Source organism: Drosophila virilis, chromosome 6 (genome assembly GCF_030788295.1).
Source record: "Drosophila virilis strain 15010-1051.87 chromosome 6, Dvir_AGI_RSII-ME, whole genome shotgun sequence".
Classification (NCBI taxonomy): Eukaryota; Metazoa; Arthropoda; class Insecta; order Diptera; family Drosophilidae; genus Drosophila; species Drosophila virilis.
In genome coordinates, this window is record NC_091548.1 from 819,867 (window position 1) to 837,125 (window position 17,259).

General features: G+C 37.3%; 2 protein-coding genes across 4 annotated transcripts; one reads left to right on the top strand and one right to left on the bottom strand.

Annotated features, from left to right (window-relative positions):
- Positions 1–3,454: 3,454 nt before the first annotated feature.
- On the bottom strand, positions 3,455–16,400 carry PlexA (plexin A). Of its 3 annotated transcripts, XM_002059656.4 has the most exons (10): positions 16,212–16,400; positions 15,975–16,130; positions 13,188–14,767; positions 10,933–12,178; positions 6,713–9,049; positions 6,434–6,629; positions 5,692–6,078; positions 5,496–5,626; positions 5,277–5,422; positions 3,455–4,808 (listed from the first exon to the last, which is right to left on the bottom strand). In XM_002059656.4, the coding sequence occupies exons 3-10, from the start codon at positions 14,484–14,486 to the stop codon at positions 4,641–4,643; spliced, it is 5,910 nt and encodes a 1,969-aa protein (XP_002059692.2). In that variant the 5' UTR covers positions 14,487–14,767; positions 15,975–16,130; positions 16,212–16,400; the 3' UTR covers positions 3,455–4,640. The 3 variants fall into 3 exon arrangements, with proteins under 3 accessions (XP_002059692.2, XP_070066797.1, XP_015024130.1); XM_070210696.1 differs by lacking the exon at positions 15,975–16,130; XM_015168644.3 differs by having other exon boundaries at positions 5,692–6,027; positions 15,975–16,400.
- A 94-nt stretch (positions 16,401–16,494) lies between these two features.
- Positions 16,495–17,126, top strand: LOC6636203 (eukaryotic translation initiation factor 5A). The gene has a single exon (XM_002059657.4). It carries the CDS (start codon positions 16,555–16,557, stop codon positions 17,032–17,034), a length of 480 nt encoding a protein of 159 aa, XP_002059693.1. The 5' UTR covers positions 16,495–16,554; the 3' UTR covers positions 17,035–17,126.
- The last annotated feature ends 133 nt before the right edge of the window (positions 17,127–17,259 follow it).

Below are 17,259 nucleotides of genomic sequence, written 5' to 3' on the forward strand. Positions count from 1 at the left end.
ATAATGATAAACGTGAGAATAGCACAGATTCATATTTTCCGAGCTCGACTTCATTTTTGTACATAGGCTAAAATAAGAACTTATACTTGTGTGGTACTTCAAAAGTTAAGAATTTCCAGTTCATCTCTCAAATATGATTAAGCCAAAAAATACCATAGATTATCGCTCGCCAGAGGGGAGAAGAACAACATACAAATACGAAAATATAATCGAAAATAATTGCAACGAAACTAATTATTATTCAATTCTACAAATTATAATTATGGCAACCATTCATTTCGAACACCTCCCTAGCATAAGACTTAAGTTAAATAAAATGAAAAAAATATATGTGCTGATTGTATTTAACGTATGGTTCGAATTTATATGTAGAAACAACAATCGATGTAACATTTTAGTGTTAGTCTGATAAATTCAAAGAGAATAATAAATTCATATATCGACTAGTCACATGTATCTTATTTCCATATTTGTTGGGCAACTACACTCTTAAGTGTGGAATGTTTTTTTCATTTTCAGAGTTCTTTGTTTAAATTCAATCCTTTACTCCTTTTGAAAGTGAAATTCAACGATTCGATGGCTGAAGTTTCGTTTTGTTAAAATTGCGTTATAAATTTATACAATTTTGAAGATTAATTGCTCAAAGTTTAAGCTTTAACTCCGATTGGCCTCAAACTTATTTTCATTATAAAAACTTTGGGAATACTTGTTTCAGCTATTTTGTATATCCCAACCGCAAATAAAATGGTAAGGTGTTATTTTACTTTAGATTACCTTCAAAATCATTTCCAAAGACCTTACTTTTCACAAGGTGCATCTCTCTTAAATGAAAATGCAGACGATAAACTCTAAACTCCTTTTAAAATATCTGTGTAGAATATTACTTTGAACGTGGAGCTCCACAAACTTGGCATTTACTGGTTGTACTACGTTTCCCACAAATGAGAAAATTCGCTTTTGAGGCCTAGCCCGTCTTTAATCCCAAATTCCAAGTATCTAACTGCCATAGCGCCGAAAATAATTACTTTACAACCAATGTGTTCTAATCTGTTGCTAACTTTACAAGTAATGGGCTTTGCCATGGAATACTAACCATTCAACATATTTGACCTTAGGACAGTTAGAGTTGATGGGTAATCATATTCTGTAGATCAAGTCCACCGTCGACTTCGTGAGCGAGCTTTGGACCCGAACGAAAACGAAGAAGTCGAAGGTGGACCTGATCGACGGAATTATTTAATGGGTATCAATATTTTTTCTGACTGTTCCATCTATACGATGAATGGCTAAGTCAATCCACCAAAGAGCGGAGATGAAGGATAACCGATATATTATATTTAATCTTCATACAGATTGTAGACTCCAAGCAATGTAAAATAAACTCATATTGACGCCTAAATAAGTAAATGGCAAAATAAATGGAAACGTTTCAAATCGAAGTCCAACTAGAGAATAAACAATTCTTGAATGTTCTTCACAAATTTTATTCATATATTTTAAAATATTTTACACGCACACACACACATAGATGCAAATACATTAATCATATTCTGATACATGTTACATACGTATTGAGTTTGAGACTGATTCAGTCGACTTAGGTAAATTACATTTTGTATAATATGGCGATGTAACCAGATGAATTAAGTAAAACATATATCAATGTCTGACTTACTTAGTCCATTCAAACGGATCGATCGCATGGGAACACACACAAATCAGTATAATTTCAGATGAATTGAAGCTGACCATAGAAATTGGGGTCTGTTTATATTATTGTTGGATACTCAGTTATAAAACTTTGCTTAACATAAAACTAATTGGATTGTATACAAAATGTGTACATTGAATAAAGAGACATAAATATTTTTACAGATATGTTAATAATAGCGGAAGCTTCATATTATTTATTCATTTATTGTTTCTTGACTTTTTTGTTCTTGTATAAAGCTACACAATCCCAAGTCCATTTTCCGTCTTCTTTTTTTAAGTACTTGTTTTAAGATTATGCGTGGTAATTTATTCAGTTATGCTTTAGTTATTTTATATTATTCGATTGCTAGAGTAATTAGACATAAATGTACATCGTTTTATGGACTATCATTATATTTTTTACGCACAACCACAATATATTTTTGGCTAATGTCTCTTGCGAGTTGTCAAGCAAATAAATATATATTTATATATACTTTACTTTATGTAAATTGATTTGCTTAACAACCTTTAAGGGACATCACCTAAAGAACAAAAAAAGGTTAAGGAATCTCAATTTGAATTACCATAATATGTACAAACCTAGTTTGATTTGCTTAGGCCTTACGTTCTATCCATTCGCAAGGTATATATATTTTTTTGAATTATTTCTTAAGCATTGGCGAAAATTAAATTTGAAAAAATATTACAAGAATATTTGCCGTTTAGTCGGTAGTTGATACATTTATGCTATGTATGCAGGTCCTGTATCGGTGGTTCTATACTGCACACAGATGTGCACTATAGATTTAGCTTACTTTAGACTATATAGACATGTGCACACGTGCGAATTAAACAATATTCATGTATTTTCCTAAAGATGCACGTACGTGCTGACATCGGGTTCTGGACTGTATCATATTCGTATTCAGTCTTCGGAATACAGTGCATAGCCCCCATGTTAAAGCAGCAAGAAATCAAAATAAATAATTTAAAACAAACTACATTTTTCATGTATGTACTCGAATTCTAGTTGTTGGTGGGTTATTTAATATAATCTAATAATTTCTTGTTAAGTGCTTTAATATTAATTTGATTTCTTGTTATTTAGACAACTTGGATTTAATTTAAGTTCGAGAAAAAATGCTTGCATCAATTTAGTTATCTTGTTTGCAACATTTACGGATCTATGCATTATTTTCGTAAATTTTTGAAATCAGATTTTGTTGAGAATGCTTTAAAATAATTTCACACTATTTTGCTATTCAAAATCAAACAACACGGACAAGATCTTGTATATATCTATAAGTAGCAATGTGTATGCAACTATAGTTGATCTGTAATTCTTATATAGCAGCTTATTTTTTACAAACATACATAATGGCATACACACATATACATTTAAGACATTTACTTACTATAGACTTTTATAACCAATAGCGAATACATTCTTGTGCATGTATTTCACGTCCTTATCATATATATATATATATATATATATATATGTATATATACGTTTAGTGATATAAAATTGACCAGATAAACCTTTTAATTAAACTCTAAAGAACATATAAATGCATAAGCACGCATAAGCCGGTTCCCCCTCGTTGTATATCATGGAAGGAAAAATTACGCATTCTCAGAAAGCACAAACGAACATATTTTCAATATAGTATAGGATATTCATTATCCGGAATAGGTATATCCGCAGATTTACTACAAGAAAAGAAATCACAAATAAAGGATTAAAAAACGAAAAAAATTTGCATGATAAAATTTATTCCATCATTGCACTTATTGTGCCACAATAGTTGTCTAAAATATCTAAAATATATAACTCGAAGGTAAAAATAATAAATAATTTACACATAAATGTTATGAAATACGTACATGCATAAATCGAAAATTAATCAAAATTGCGCAGATACATTAACATCTGTAATTACAAACTTATAACAGTAATAATGCACACACATATATGTATATCTTTAATTTTATAAACTGAAAGTATGTCACGTTGTGGTTGCTATTTCATTGAATGCTTTAATATGTATGTGGCTATCCAAGTAGTCTGCTGATGAATTATATTTATATTTTCATTGACGAGTTGAGTTGCCTTTGTCGAAATTAAATGCGGATGCCATACAAATAACTGCAAAGCTGCTTCGCCCCGATATACCTTTCGTCGGCAAAAAATAGTATTGTTACGTTAAGTTTCCGCAGGGCTACAGGTAACATAGTATGCTTTGATAGAAGAACTAATGTAATACAAAATTTCGTCTGTTTTACTACACGTGACATTGTAGTTGTGTATCTTTCATCAGATTTGATGCAGATTTATGTTTACAAATTACATTTTACATTGATACATACATATATATTTTAAATTAAATTATCAATTAGTTTTAATGTATATTAAAATCAGTCGATTTTTCCTTTTACGTTTGGATTATTTTATATATATATATTGAATATCGATTCTTAGACATTAATATTACTGACATGCATTATAGTGTAATAATCATACAAAAATTTTACATAAATATCAATGAGCAAATTCCACACATGCCCACAAAAAAAAAAACATATTTGTTTTATCCTTTCCTCGACAAGTAGCATAGTCAATGGAATGATATTAGTGTAAGTGTTTGAATGTGCTAAGTTTATGGCAGTACGACTTTACGGCTGTAAAAGTTTATGGCTGCATCACATACATTAATTAGATGAGGGACTTAAACAAACTATGTACGAGAAAGAATTTGGGCTTACACACACTCACATTTATATATTTTTGCATAGGTGGTATATGTACGAGTATATAAAGAAATGGACTTCCTGTTCCATCATTATTGGGTAATACACAAGCACTTTCATACTAACATATTTTAGATGCATAAAATCGTAGTTTCCAGTTTTTTTTTTTTTTTTTGAGAATGGTGACGCGAGGCTTATTCAGCTGACATGATATTGTGAACCTGCTCCAATTTAAATGCAAGTCGTTGTTTTTGTGAAAATTCGTCCTCCTCCAGTGTAACCGTCAACTGCTCATTATATTTAACAGCGTAAGTGTAGAGCTCATGTAGAGCACAATTCGTATTAAACTCAGTTGTATGCAGCTGAAAGCATAGGAATAGCATCATTAGGTTCACATTGACTTACAACTCAAAAAAGGAGAAGAAAACTACATTTTTGAATAGAATATTAGATGAGGTCATTCCAACTATTGCAAATTTAGCTTTAATATCTCAAAACATCAAAATATTAACGTTTGAATACCTCCAATACAAGTTTACTATATAGAATTAACCGGACTTTTTTTGGGCCAAGTAACTTTTTTTATCCCAAAACAAAGTGAGGGATTTGCAAAGTGTGAATTGTCACACAACACCCTTACAAAAAAATCCAGTTATCTCAAAAATACTTATAACATAACAATACTTATTAAATTTGAACAAAATTAACCACTCTGAAGGCAGAACATGGGCACATAGCTCGAACGACGAACCAAAGCACAACATTAATTTTTACTTGTAATCATGATTTAAAAGAAGATTTGATTGCCATTTAATAGCTTTAAAACTTACCCTAGATTCTTCAGCGAGCATTGCATTCATGTCCTGATCAGAAATGGATGACATATCCCGAATATCCCTGTAATACCGGTCAACCCACTTGCGATACTCGGGTATATCCTTGGCGTATAATAGTTTTGAGCTTGGCGAATCTTTGCCTGCAATAATAAACACATTGACATTTAGTTTTTTGTGTCACCAATTGGAATAATTGGATTTATTTTATCCTACCCAATCGATGATCTGACGTTGAGCAGGAATCCATAAATGTTTGAGCTACAACTGACAGACAGGAGTCCACAATATTCGATTTATGTATATCAAATACAAAATTTGGGTTCTTTATTAAATTCACCCAGAAACTAGAAATTAAACGAAAATTAATAAATCACTTGTCGAAATTATATCAAGTTGTGAAAATACGAACCGCAAAGGTAAACTGTTGCTTTTCCAAGTGTGCACGACTTCGGGATCTGTTATTCCGTGCAAAAGGGCTTGATCATCCAAAAAGTCAAACATGTATTTAATTGCCAAAGGCAAGGCGGACCCACGATGAGCGGTGCTGAATATTGTCTCAAAGAGGTCATCTACGAACTTCTGCAAAGTACCCTTAGTCGCCAGCAGTCTTGTTAGGTATATTTCAGAGACCAATTTATTGACACGTTCGCCTTCCTTTTGAATATCGCTGTCATGATGTTTGACCAAATGCCAATATTTCATTCCATTCTCGTGCATATCATTGTTCAAGGGGCTTCCGGCGCGGCTGAATGTCGGTGAGGAGGAGGTGTACTTCGATATATTCAGTGTTTCATATCTAAATGGCAGAAAAATAAATTGTTTTGCTACAAATTAAGTAAAGAACATCACACTTTTTTCAATAACCTTTCAGATAGTAGTCGAAAACCACGAAATACTAGAAAAAAACCAACTTCGTCGTATATATATATACATATATCTATATAAAACTAGGCATGAATCAATATTGTTCGCAGGAGCTCCTAACTATATTCTACTACGAGATCGAAGCATTCGTACAAACGGACATGACTATATCGACTTGGATTGAAAATATTGGACAATCCCACGAGGAACAAAAATAGAAATTAGTTGTCATATGTCTGCTAGTTTTGGCATCCAAAGATAGTTGTTCTTTCCTTTTTGTTACTTACTTGTGAGATTTCTCGTTTTTATCAGATAATATACTAAAGTTATAGATGGAACTTTGCTTTGGTACAAGGCTTAGACCGGCTCCATCTGGCACATTGTAATGCTGCAATGTGTTTAGCTTTTTCCAATCGTTCTCCGTTTTCGATGTAGCATCCTCATCATATAGGATCACACGACCCGTTGCTCCAGTTCGCCATTCTAATTAGGTAGAATGAGAAAAAAAAAAAGTAAGTACAAATTGATTTATGCAAATCCAAATGAACTGACGATAAATCACATACCCAGATCCAAATCATCTTTGCGAGGTCTTTGGCTGGATGGTATATTTCTATAAATCGTTTCCAAACATTTCTCCTTCACCTGACCAATCGTATCGCAGTCGAGCACCTTAACGGATACGTTCTCGGTGTGTGACGGCAACATGTCCAAATTGTTGCAAAAAATTGGCTGTTGTATAATGCTGGCATTCACGGTCATGGGTCGAAAATCAATAGACTGCCGGATAAGCTTCTCCTCGCTCAAAGAGTAGCGAGCCTCGTGGGTGCACGCATCAACCGGACCCTTGTCTACTTGACCCTTAACCGCACGAAACAGCATGTATAGAGGCTCTCCGGCACACTCCTTTAGGAATTTATAGAGAAGAAACGTAAACCAAGCACTCAACATTTTCTCGGCCACACTCTCGGTACGTCGAAGCAATAATTTTGGATGACTCTTGCCCTCAATGCATTTTTCAATGAGATCGCCTAATAATGTTTTCAATATGTCCGTACAATATTCCAGTTTTGACTGCAGCGTGACCATTATTAATGAGGCGACATTAACACGTTCTCGCATCGAGAAATAACGATTCGACTCTAAAGTTCTTATGAAAAGCAGCAGGAATGTTTTGTTCATAATGAGCTGGGCAAATAGCCGCAATCCCTTTTCTTTGCGCAACAATTCCGGTCGCTCCCATTGCAAGACGACGTGATCTTCATGATTGGGAAATAAGATTTTCATAGCATACGAGCGATAATCCAAAAATGGTATGCCACCCGACGTTAGATCGCCCGTCAAGTCCGTCATTTCCGTTTGAAGTTCGGCGAATGCTTCCTTACACTCGGCAGCCACACGCAATTCCAAAATATCCATTTGCTCCTGCATGTTTCGGAGCTCACGGTGAGATTCGGCGGTCTTTTTTCTATACGCCACAAGCAGGGCACAAAAGATAAGAAAGAATATAACGCAGCCGGCAATTACAACAAAGACGACGTTATCCCCCCAATCCATAATCAGGTTCGATGACTCGTAACTGAGTATGCCAATGCGATACTCCAATGATGATCCAATACGTACAATCACCTCCGGACCATTCGGACTGTTACTGGCAGCGACTGCTTCCGTGGGCGGCCGGCAAGTCAGCTGCTGACGCGACAGAGACGTTATATTGCAGTAGCCGTTGCCAATTTTCACTTCGACATCCGTTTCCTTGCACGCGCGATCGAGATTTCGACCATTTATGGTGAGGTACTCGCTTTTGAAGTATTTGACACGTTCCTCGAACGTAAAGTATTCCGGATTGGGGTAAAGCTCAAAATGATTGTTGTGCTTTTTCGACAAGTTCTGCACCTTGAGCACATTGTCCATGAGAAATCCGTATTCGAGCAACGTGGGATTCTCCGGATCCAAAATTTGGCTATCTGCCTCAATAGTCGGCGACGGGCATTCCATTTCATTATCGGATTGAACCCGGCACTGGCTCGCGTACATTTGACCCTTGTAAAAGACATAGATGCTCGGTGCTTGTATGCTGGTAAATTGTGTTCCCGTAACTATAATCCGAATACCGCCAGCAGGAATACCCTTTGGTACTTTAATTTGGCCACTGGGTCCGGAGCTAACTTGCTCAACAGTTGGGTCGAGTACATATTTAAAATTATAGTCATTAAATTCACGCGGCCCATTGTCGAAAGACATTTTTAGACGTCCTTCAATAATACCCGGAGACGGCGATGTCTGACATATCGCTTGCGAGGAGTCCGTACTAATGATTTTACAAGGTAGATGATCATTTATAAAGGCCTGTATTCGTGATCCAGCATTCAAATGTTTGCCAATTATCCGTATTTGGGTACCTCCTGATGACGGGCCGAACCGCGGATAAAAATTCGATATTTTCGGATCGACAAACTCATAATCTTCCTTTGATTCGCCACGATAGTCCCCGATTTGAACCACGATTCGCCCATTTCGATACATCTGCTCGCCGGGACTATCCACAGTACAAACAATTTGTTTTGTGTCAATGTAAAACTGTTGAAATGGCATGCAATTAATTCCAGCAATTCGAACGCCGGAATATATGTCATTATAATTTTTTCCTAGATTTATGCCCTTTATAGTTATATTGGTGCCGCCCTCCCATGGTCCAGTTTTGGGACCAAAGGAATGAATCTCTGGATTTGGACAAATCTCGCTCCGATTCAGCCAATCCGTTTTGCCTTCATTATTTTTGTTACATTGTTCAACCACCTCGCATGTGTTCGTCGACGAACACCATCCGCAATTGTACTTCTCGGCTAGCGCAAGACATATCCCACAACTATCTGCCATCACGCGACAACGATAAATCACAACTGTAATCAAAAAAAAGATTGGTTAAAACTGCAACTGCAACCGCCGTCTCTACTCAACAGCCACACCAGTATATCTTATTATCTATATCTAAATTGTGGCTTAAATTGGTAAATTGGTAATACAAGATGGCTTATTAACTCGATTTATAGCTCTGGGGTGGTAGCGGGGAGGTGGCGGACTGGTAAAAAATGAAAGATACTTGACATATAAATAATACTAGCGGGTATAGCCCGGCCTTGCCCGTGACACTTATGTTATCAAAGCAATGTTCTCGAAGAGCATTGAAAATGATTTTGAAACTGAGCAGAAACAGTAAACAAAGTACTGTCATACAAACGTTTCGAGTGGAATTTCCCAAATTGCTAAAACATGTATTCATTATATTCTTATACAGAGCTTTGAAAATAAATTTGATGCAAATCGGACACAGCTTATAATTCTCAAAACATTACTTTGAAATGCACTTTCCATCGAAAGAGCTTAGATTTTGAAAAAAAAAAAGTGAAACACGTCTCAAATGATTTTTTAGATCCATGCAAATGAATTTGAAGGCAAAAGGCCACCCACCAAATCTTTGACTCCCATTTCCACCAAGGAGGAATGGATTTTTCGAAAAGTGTGAAGCACCCCTCAAATGAATTTGAACACAGAACTTTGAAATTGAGTTTGAGGACGATCCGATGGTTAACAAAAAAGTTTCATACCAACGTTTTTCGCGATTTTTCCATGCTTGCGGGTGGAATTTCCGGAAACCCCTTCCTTAAGTGCACGTTCATCACAAAAGGTGAAAATTTCAGCTTCCTAGCTCTTACGGTATGGGCTGCGCGTTGATCACCAATCAGTTAGTCAGTCAGTCAGGACAAACAGTTTTATATATAGAGATTCTAGAAGCAACATATCATGGTTGGTGACACTTGCTATTATTATTTACCCAATTTGCTCAAAAACGGGATGTCGGTATTGATGTTTATCGATTGCTTGGAAACGGCGTAAGTTATCGATAATCGGAAACAAACTCGATTTGCGCAGGCACAAGGAGGACCTACATTTTCAATGCAATTTCGAGTCTCTAGCTTTTATAGGTTCTGAGATCCTTGCGTTCATACATACGGACGGACGGACAGACAGACGGACGGACGGACAGACAAAGGACATGGACTCGGTTATTGATGCTGATCAATGATATATATACTTTATGGGGTCGGAGATGCTACTTTTTGCCTGTTACATACAATTACATTTTGCACAAATACAACATACCCTTTTTATCCATTTTTAATGGGTTTGAAAATGGGTTAAGAGTGGGTTTAAAAATCTTTAGGCAAAAATATATATATATATTCATAGAACAATTTCATGAAATTAACTAATAAAAAGGAAATAGGAAATAGAAAGGAAATAATATGTGAGAATAGTGCAGCTCGTAAATGCTGACTGAACAAAATATCAGGAAAAATATAATATTAAACTATACAAAAATGTATCGATCGGTTCTTCCTATCCAGGTTGATTAATATATAGTCATATAACTTATAAGTTGAGATATTTTGATAAACAGAAAAGCTTTTAATACGAGAACTTATGATGGTCCGAAGTTGATAAAAAATTTGTCATATGTAGTGAAACTTATAAATGCTGAGTTTGGCGAAAAGAGATCTTAATAAACAAATTGTTATTCATGCAAACTTCACGATGATGGCTTAAAAATTGAGGGACTAGTTGGATATGGAACAGACAGAAAGAGACATCAGCTCGCCTGTTGTGAAGCTGATCTAGAATTGTTAATTATTTATTTCGTTGAATATTACTTAAGGGGGTCGGAGATGTCTCATATGTGTGTTACGCATTTTTGAAGGGAAGGGAAGACAAAGGGAAGACTTACCGTGAATATTATGAGGATTGTCGAGAGGCTTCGATCCGCCCCATATAACTGCAAAAGTTGCGGTTAGGTTCGGTGATCGTGATGTGTACTGAAATTCCATGCTGTCGCAGTAGATTGTATCGCCAAGCAATTGGGCGTTTAGGCTGGTCACGCGACCTTCAATATTGAACTGGCAAACGAAACGTGTCTGCACAATAAACTGGCCAATGATGTGAACCTTAACCTTGATGGATTTGCTGGTGCCAGCAGCAACAAGAACCTCACTGCCATCGCCGGTGGCGTTAATGGTCGGGCAGAAACCAGGGCCGGACCGATAGCTCGGACCAATTCGGCTGACGCCGGTCACCAGGATATCGTTGCGGCAATTCTCGGCCGTATCATGGGTGCAGCGATGCGCCTCCACACACCAGTCGCACGGAAACTCAGATGATACACAGCGCGTACACGATGAGTGCGTGCTGCAGTCGAAGAACGTGAAGTCGGTTGAGACAAGATCAGGACCGTTCCGCGTGCGCACCGATAACTTCGCTGTGAAATGATGTTTGCCCTGTTCAATTTGCGGCAACATGTCCGTGCGGGGCGTGGTACAGTTGACGCCGTTTCGCTTCTTTGTGGCATTTGTAAATAGGGCTTTGTCCTCGGTTGTGAAAGCGCAAATCAGATTCTCTTTTAGCTGCGGCAAATGATCAATGATCAGCTCCAAGGTGCGAGCGGTCGTACGCTGTAATTGATGTGGCACCACGCTCGTAATTGTCGTACATTTGCCCGTCTTGTAGCTAACCCAGTAAAGTGGATCATTGGCGTCATCCTGACAATTTGAGCGTGGGCTGCACTTATTTTCCAGCGAGCACCAACCACAGTATGGATCTTTTGCACCCAGACATTCGCCACAAGTCCTAAAATCAGCACAATCATAAACCTTAACTTTGGATACTTTGCGCTCGGACATAGCGTAAACATAAAGGTTCTGATTATCAAACTGCATGTCCTGATTAATGGCAGATCCCAAATCAACGGCCAAGCTTGCATATTCATTTGCAACGGTCGCCGATTCAACGACTACTTTCTTAATATATCCGTCAACGGTTCCAATGAATACGACCGTATAACCGCTGGTGCTGGTCGCAGCCACAGATGTGACCCTCGTGTTAAACATTGCCACTGGGACAGCTGTGATTGGCTGCTCTCCGCCGAGAGGTGAATTAACATCCAGTCCGCAAAAGTCTTCCCCAATGGTTTGCAGTTTCTACAAAATCAGTAATATTTTTTAGATATATATATTATTATTTATTAAGTTTTGTCAGCAACAACTTTGGCCAAACCAACTGCCCCACGAGCCGCAGAATCTAAACCCATATATTTTTCAAAAATAGCTTGGCTTAAAATTAACAACTGTTGACCTTTTCAAGAGGCAGCCCACTGAAAAAAACTTGTGCATTAACCGTTGCATTTGTTTTAGCATATTCAGTAGATGCCAATTTTAAGATACAGATCAAACTACGGATTTCACTATTATCAGTCGAATTCTATTTTCAAAAAACATTTGAAAATGGGTTTTGGATACTATGTTCGAACCATACGCCGAACAACTAACTCCTTTGGGTTTGCAGCCCCGGTTTGTAACAAATCTCTGATCTACTTCGAATCTCCTCATCGTTTTGCTATATCCCGGGGCCTGGCGCAGTTCAAGATTTTTGCTCAAATGTTTAGATTAATTTTACAGTCATTTCGCACCCGTGAAATATTTAACTTTACCAAGTTCTCGTCAGTTATATTTTACAGTTATATGTAAGTGAAGTCTAAAAATAAAAACTCAAGACCTTTGACCCACCCACATTTTTACCCAAGTATTAAATTAATTTTCACAAAGGGCTTTGAATTTTCTGCCAATTTTCCACAGTTGCGTGTGGAATTTCCAAACTGGGAAAGGTGAATATCCGTTAATATATGAAACGAGTCTCAAATAAATTATCAATAGGATCTCTGTCAACTAACTAACTTATTAAGGAAATGAATTTTCACACAGATTGAAAATGGATTTAAAGAGGTTCGTAAAACCGTTTTACTCGATTTTTCCACAATTGTCGGGGGAATGTGAAACGCGACTTCAATAAATTTTCATAATAATATTTGTTAATTCGATACTTTGCCCATTTAATCTTTGAGAGTCTGATTGGAAGGAAATGGTATTTTAAGATGTTCCGCGATTTTTCCACACTTGCGATTGGAATTTTTCAAATACCCTATATACATACCGTTAAGACACAAGGCATGCTGGGTGATATAAAGTCGAGTCCACGCATTCCATTTCCATTGAAGCAGAATTTGATGTTCTGCATAAATTTGCGACGAATTGATTTCAATGAGTAGATGCAAAGGGCCGAGTTGTTGGTTGGAGTGTTGCTTTCACCCTTCGAAAAGACCGCAAAGAGAACGTCATCCTGTATCGAGATTCCCAAGCTTTGCGCCAAATCCGAGCTAGGTTTGCCCAAAAAGCCGGCCTGGACCAAATTGAATTTAGTTCCGCCCTGAGCCTCACTAATGCACTCCACCGGAATTTCAGTGTACGAGTAATAGTTGGAGTCCTCTTGGCATATTCGGACCAGTTTAGTTATATACTCTTTGGGCGACGAGTGATGACTATGCTTCAACTGAGTGGTTAGGAAATATGAAAACCGTTCTGAGCTGAACCCGTACACATAGTTCACCAGATATGTTTCGCGGGCATACGAATTTATAAAGGTTCGCGTGCCAGTCGTAACAGCCGATGATGCTATCTGAAACATTTTGGTTTTTTCCAAAGATCGGGACGCTACGGCTGGGATCTCGCTACGGTACGGCGAGTTGTTGGTATAGGTAACGCCCACGTACATAACATTCGTCACCGGATGCTGGGGGGGTCCAGGCGCAATAAAAGCAACCGTTGAGGAGTTGGCATCATTCGCAACAACGGCGTCCGGCACCTCGTGCTCAACTATGCTAACATTTTGCAGATTACGGACCGTACAGGTGCCCTGGAACAAGGATCCACATGCGATAAGACGCGAGGTGGCGCGATCTATAAGAAGCACCTTATTATAGTTATCTGTTGGCTTGCGCACGGCATTAAGCGGGCAGTCTAGTATGGTGCACTCGACTGAATCATTTTGTGGTCCTGTCTTCACGGTTTCGTGCAGCTCCAGGTCCGGCGATAGCTGATACAACCGATTCACACCGCCAACAAACACTCTGCCCGTAACTGTGTCCACCAACAGATGGTTGAGTCTTGTGTCAAATTTGGCTACATTTGTAATTATATTCGTGCTGAAGTTCCCAGCATTACGGGTCAGCACATTTGGGTCCGTTTCCGTTATATTAACCCTAAGGGCTTCAGCACTTCGTCCAATCCTATCAGCTCGAACATCCAATACAGACGGCTGCGCGTACGTAAATCCAGAATTTAGCTGCTCATTACTTTTCTTATATAGGTGCAATATTTGTCCGTGGGCTGAACGTGATGGTAGATTTCCCAAAATTGTGATTGATAGTAAACAGAGTATACAGAGCATATTCATTTCCACAGTCGCTGGCTAATCGCCACAATGGCGATCAGATCGAAATATGAATAATCCTTTGCTTAGGATTCGCAATTCTCTATTGGCTTCCAAATATTTCCAGCTTTTTTATTTTATTTAAAACAAAAAGAACGTTGCAGCGTGTGCGTTTAAATGTCTTGCAAGCAGCCGCAGTTAATGCCACTTTTCAAACATTTATCCATATTCATTTGATCTATAGAGATTTTATCTACAACTTGTGTCGACTCCCAGTTGATGCTACATTATTATTATCTCAGCACCTACAAAAGAAAGGAAAATATGCCAAGAAAATACTTAAAATCTCATCACTTAATTATATATAAAATATTATAAAATGATAAAAGACCGCAAAAGTTCATTTGTGCATCAGTTAAATGCACTTTAAGTGATCGTCCAGCAAAAACCCTGCACCTGTACATCAAAAACGCAGACATAAACATGGGAGCTGAACTTTTATTTTTTCGAAACGGACACGGACAGACGGATAACCAAGAATATACATATTTTATATATATGTATACATATTGTACTGTGAATTTTGTTTCTGTCTGTCGCACACATTTACACAAAACTATTATACCCATTACCCTCTGCCCACACCACCCCTTTAGTGAGGTTCAGGGTGAAAAATGGAGATATCAACAAATTTATCATTACTAGTTGCTTTGTTAATAATAAGTATTCTTTTTCCATATTATGACTGCCTGACAATGTAGCTCTCTCGTTTGGCAAATTTTGTGATTTTCTTAATGTACTTCTCTGGTTATATTACACAGTACGAGTACATATATTAGATATACATATATTAATATCCGGGCTTCGGAGTACTTTTTTTATACATACATATGTGTGTATGTGTGTACATATGTTGATACATGCACCGTCTGCAGTGAAATGTATTTCTTGCTATCAGTTAATTTTCATTCAAACACATACAAATGTGTACTTATGTCTCTGTAGAACTGATTGCAAACGATGTGACTATATGTACATATATGGATATGGATGCATATGTCCATTAAATATATGTAAAACATAACCAACACAAATCACTGAACTTAACACATCATCCACAAGCTAGGGCTTATTTTGAACGCCGTTTTTTCATGATTTCGTAAGCATCGGTAATATTTTGTATGCATTCAGGATCATGTCGGTTCAAAAATTTGATAGCAAATACCAGGCCCACGCCCACCGCACATAAAAGGCTTTATATGTGTTGATGGAGCTAATTAAATGTATCCACAGTTTGGGGAAATAGGCTTTATGTTTTGATAACGTCGGTTCATTACACTGGCTTGTTAATTATCGTACGAAATCGTTATTCTATTGTTTCGTTAAACACAGTAATATACATCTGACGGATGTACACACATAGTGTATGTATGTATGCGCTCATGCATGCGCACTTTTCATTTGCAGTTTTTGTTTTTTTCTTTTTTTATTCAACAAAAAATACCCACTTACACTCGTAATAATGTCTTATGTTCATATTGTAAGAGATATATACAAAAAAGTCGCAAGCATACGCACAAAGCTGTAATTCTAAAAATACTTATTTCTGACGATTTAACAATATTCACAAATGTTTTTACTGCATTTATATGTTAACGGATGTATTAACTGGTGAATAAAATGAAAGTACAAAGAAAATTGAACGTTATAAATACAAAATAAGACTTTATAAATTAATTAATTTAATACTTGGATTCCTGCAAAATATATGTACACTTTTTGCCACCGAACGACACACACACGGATGCACTAAACAAACATACACCGACATACCAGATACAACTCTACCACATTCAAGATGTCGGATACCATAAAATATCGATAATTTGATAGTCGCATTGACCACCATTCAATGTTGTACAGTGGTTTAAGATCGCAATGCAACACGCTGCAACGCCCAAATACATCGATATTTAAAAAAAAACAGCGCTGCTTCGATATTTTTTCATCACTATAGTGTGACCAATATTTCAGTTTCCTTTTCTTCGCAGCGTGCCGCGTGTAAGTTTTTAATAGAAAAAGTTTTGTCAAAATGTCGGATTCTGAACAGCATGAATTCGGCGGCGACTCGGGTGCATCTGCAACTTACCCGATGCAATGTTCAGCGCTGCGCAAAAATGGCTATGTGATGCTTAAGGGACGCCCTTGCAAGATAGTGGATATGTCTACCTCCAAGACAGGCAAGCATGGCCACGCCAAAGTCCATCTTGTTGGCATCGACATATTTACACAGAAAAAGTACGAGGATATCTGTCCCTCCACCCACAATATGGATGTGCCGCATGTGAAACGAGAGGACTTCCAGCTCACCGATATTAGTGATGATGGCTACCTATGTCTGATGAACGACAACGGCGACTTACGCGAAGATCTCAAGATTCCCGACAGTGCATTGGGTACATCTTTGCGCGCCGATCACGTTGCCGGAAAGGAGCTTTTGTGCACCGTGATGAAAGCCTGTGGAGAGGAGTGCGTTATTGCCGTCAAAAACAATACTGCTTTGGATAAATAAGCTTATCGGGGTAGTTTCAACCACTGACCTGATACTGGAAAAGTGTAATGATATAATGAAGTAATATCAATTAAAAGATTCAAAAATACAAACTGCTGCGTTTTTTTGTTTTTAGTATTTATTTGCATATGTACATATGTATTGAGGATTATTTCAGCTTGATAACATTTCCATTGCCATTTTTGTTAAAACATTAGAACGAACATTAATCAATTTGTGAGCTAT

Bases quoted from the DNA above. Each gene is read 5' to 3' on its own strand.
- PlexA (XM_070210696.1), bottom strand. From the start codon at position 14,486: ATGAATATGCTCTGTATACTCTGTTTACTATCAATCACAATTTTGGGA. The intron at 9,050-10,932 runs GTAAGTCTTCCC...TTTTGATTACAG, and splicing joins CAATCCTCATAATATTCACG to TTGTGATTTATCGTTGTCGC. The intron at 5,423-5,495 runs GTAGGATAAAAT...TTATTATTGCAG, and splicing joins AACGTCAGATCATCGATTGG to GCAAAGATTCGCCAAGCTCA.
- LOC6636203 (XM_002059657.4), top strand. From the start codon at position 16,555: ATGTCGGATTCTGAACAGCATGAATTCGGCGGCGACTCGGGTGCATCT.